Below are 3,241 nucleotides of genomic sequence, written 5' to 3'. Positions count from 1 at the left end.
TGTTTGTGTGTTGATAACCTACCCAGGCGGGATTATCTCTGTCGTCTCAAAATGAAGTGATAGCAAAATTATCATCCCGCATTCGAATGAAGAATCTGGGTGATCTATACTACGTTAAAATAAGATTGAGATGATCACAGACCGTGAGCCTAAATTACTCAGCATTTCCCAAAAGAAATACAGAGGCGATCTGTTAACCAATTTGATCTGCTGGATCCTGGTGGTTTTAAAAAAAAAAGAGAAAAAGTTAATACCTGAGCAAATATCATCACCATCTTTTAATTATAGAAGATTTACTGGCTTACTGGTGTATGCGGTTAGAAGTACCAGACCGTCTATTACTAATGCAGTACGCGAGTTAAACAAGTTCTTGCCGTGTTATCATAAAATCACTATAGGAGAGCTCGCAGAGCACTGAAGTACTTGAAAGGAACACCGAATTATGGCTTACTGTATGACTGTAATTGCGATGAAGTCATGTGTGTGCTGTATACAGACGCGAGCTTCACAAACGCTAATGAAAATAGAAAACCCGTAATTGGATGCGTTACAGTACTTGCTGGTGCATGTGTTACTTCGAAGAGTTCACGACACGATACTGTAAGCTTGCATACTGCACAAGCCGAGGTTGTAGCTCGCAGTGAAGGTGTTAAAGAGAGTGAATGGTTATGGGTTTTGCTAACAGAGTTGGGGTTTCAGCTGGAAAATACAATAGTGTGCTGGTGTGAAAACCAAGCAGCAATAAGTATCATCAGGGATCCTGCTAACCATTCCTCAACACAGCATTTTGAAACTTAGCATATCTACTCAATAAATTCACGAAAAAGGAAGAATTGTGGTAAAATACTACAAGACCAAATATGAGGTAGCGGGTGCCCTAAGCAATGCACTACTACAAATGCAGTTCGAACGGTTACGGGAGCTAATCGGAGTCAAAATTCTTGGAATTGATCTAGAAAATTAAGGGTAACTTTTGATTTCCCAATAATAAGTATGAAGTGATAAGTTCGTTGAAAGTTGAAAAGTGCCGAACGTTATCGAGCCAATCACTTAGTGCTCAAGAAATACAACGGCATAATCAGGACAAAAGATCCTTGATCAAAGTATGCTCAAGGCAAGCCTTTCTGTTGAAGTTGAAGTGCCCAATGTAGCAAGATAAGACTTGAGGTTAAACACAAGGGAACACATTTACTTAACTCATATCAATTAAGATATTCAACTGCATAACAGCGGTGGTTATAGACTAGACTACGCGGCCTGAGATAACTCACTAAGCACAGCGAAGGAGGGTCTGTTGGCTGCAGCGTAGGAGGGGAGGGTAACCCGCAATCATGGTTTTAGATATCTGTGCCCAGCCGCCTCTCAATGACTCTAAACGGCTCTACCCAGGCGGAAAACCTGAGCGTTGTCACTTTGTCCGCGCTAGGGTTTAATTGAGACCAAGGCTCAAACTCGAACCGAACTGAAGAATGCAAATCCGACTGCGAGAACAAAAGTAACTCAGCGAATTGGCGATGCTCAAAAGATCGTTTTCTTTAAAGATTTACTCGAAAAGGCATATTTAAAACTGATGCCTATTACACGACTAGTCAGAAGTGGTGTATCTTATGATCGTGGCCTATCAAGAGAGAGAGAGAGAGAGAGAGAGAGAGAGAGAGAGAGAGATACATCAATTTTCTAGTTAATCTAGTTCATAGATTCAAAATGACACATCTAAAACTGATGACCCTTAGATAGTGGACCAATTCCCGCAGGATTTATCGGTCTATTTACGGACGTTTATGGTTAGAAAAGGTGCAGTTTTAGACACGGTGTGTCTAAATCGTGGCGGTGCCAGCGCGATAGATTTTCGTTCTGTCCGGGGTACACACCCCTCGGACAGAAGTTTTAGACGGTCTAAAACGCAGTCCAATGCCGCTAACACGCATCGCCCGCATGGTCTACGAAGATGAAGACGACGACGAGTGGCTGGATGAGTCGACCAGCATCATGTTTGCCATGGCAGCTGAGGGAGAACGTATCCGGAAGTCTCGCCAGCGTGGCAGGAGCAGCCTCACAAGAGCTGATCTCCCGCGAAATCCGCGTCATGGGACATCATGGGAATGCATATACGCTGCTGGCAACGACGCCGCGTTTATCATCACTACTGGATTTGATGTTGCGAGCTTCCACTCCCTGCTCAGACCGTTTACTGAGGTCTGGGACCGTGTGCCGATTCCTCGGAGTGACGTTGATATTGAAGGAGTAAGTCGGCCCTCACGCCGCTCACTATCGCCTACTGGAGCTCTCGCGCTGGTCCTACACTTCCTGAACTCTACGATGGCTGAACTCTCTCTTCAGGAGATATTTGGTCTCACGCCAAGTGTTTGTAGCCGCTACGTGAACTTTGGACTGAGAATTCTCCTCGAAACATTGAAGATAACGCCGGAAAGAAGGATTGAATGGCCCAAGATCCCTGCAAAGTTTGCGTACTACGCTGAGCTTATTGCAGCTCGCCATCCAAGTCTTCACGGCGCATTTTGTTCCATCGATGGAGTAAAGATTCCAGTTGCTGAATCATTGGACGAAGACACTCAAAACTCCCAGTACAACGGATGGACATGTTCGCATTACTGCTCGTCCGTTTTCGTGTTTGCACCAGATGGAGCAATTCTTTGTGCACTTTTGAATGCCCCTGGAAGCTGGCATGATGCTGCTGTGGCACAAGACTTGTACGGCAAACTACTGAACAAGACTCCCGAGGGATATTTTGCTATCGCTGACTCTTCGTTCCCGAGGTCTCGCCGAGGTCTCTCCAGTCGAATTAAAACACCTCTAAAGAAGCGATCTCGTCAGCCGCGCATCCTACGAGAACAGGGGCTGCTTGATGGATTGGAAGTGCTGCTGGATATAAATCGAGAGCTAGTATCTGTTCGTCAAGCTGCTGAATGGGGAATGCGATCTTTACATGGTTCGTTTGCAAGGCTCAAATTGCCTCTGCCTGCCGATGATGGCGAATATCGAGCCATTGTTCTCGAAACCTGCGCTCGCCTTCACTAAGTACGTACCCGCCGAGTGGGGATCAACCAGATTAAGACGGTGTACGAGAAAACATGGCAAGATGGTGGTAGAACGCTATATGAAGAGTTTGAATCTATGGTATTCCGAGAAATTCAATCTTCGGATCGTATCAAACGCTACTATGACGCATTAAATGATGCTGTCGAGGAGTAGGACACCATAAAACGTCTTAGATTCAGCA

General features: G+C 45.1%; 1 protein-coding gene across 1 annotated transcript; it reads left to right on the top strand.

Moving 5' to 3' along the window:
- Positions 1-1,911: 1,911 nt before the first annotated feature.
- Positions 1,912-3,039, top strand: PPTG_13521 (hypothetical protein; the record flags this gene model as incomplete). Its single annotated transcript, XM_008909248.1, has 1 exon — positions 1,912-3,039. One exon carries the CDS (start codon positions 1,912-1,914, stop codon positions 3,037-3,039), a length of 1,128 nt encoding a protein of 375 aa, XP_008907496.1.
- Between the last annotated feature and the right edge of the window lie 202 nt (positions 3,040-3,241).

This window comes from Phytophthora parasitica (assembly GCF_000247585.1).
Source record: "Phytophthora parasitica INRA-310 unplaced genomic scaffold supercont2.33, whole genome shotgun sequence".
NCBI lineage: Eukaryota > Oomycota > Peronosporomycetes > Peronosporales > Peronosporaceae > Phytophthora > Phytophthora nicotianae.
The sequence above is the reverse complement of the archived record's forward strand: the minus strand, read 5'-3'. Positions and strand labels throughout refer to the sequence as shown.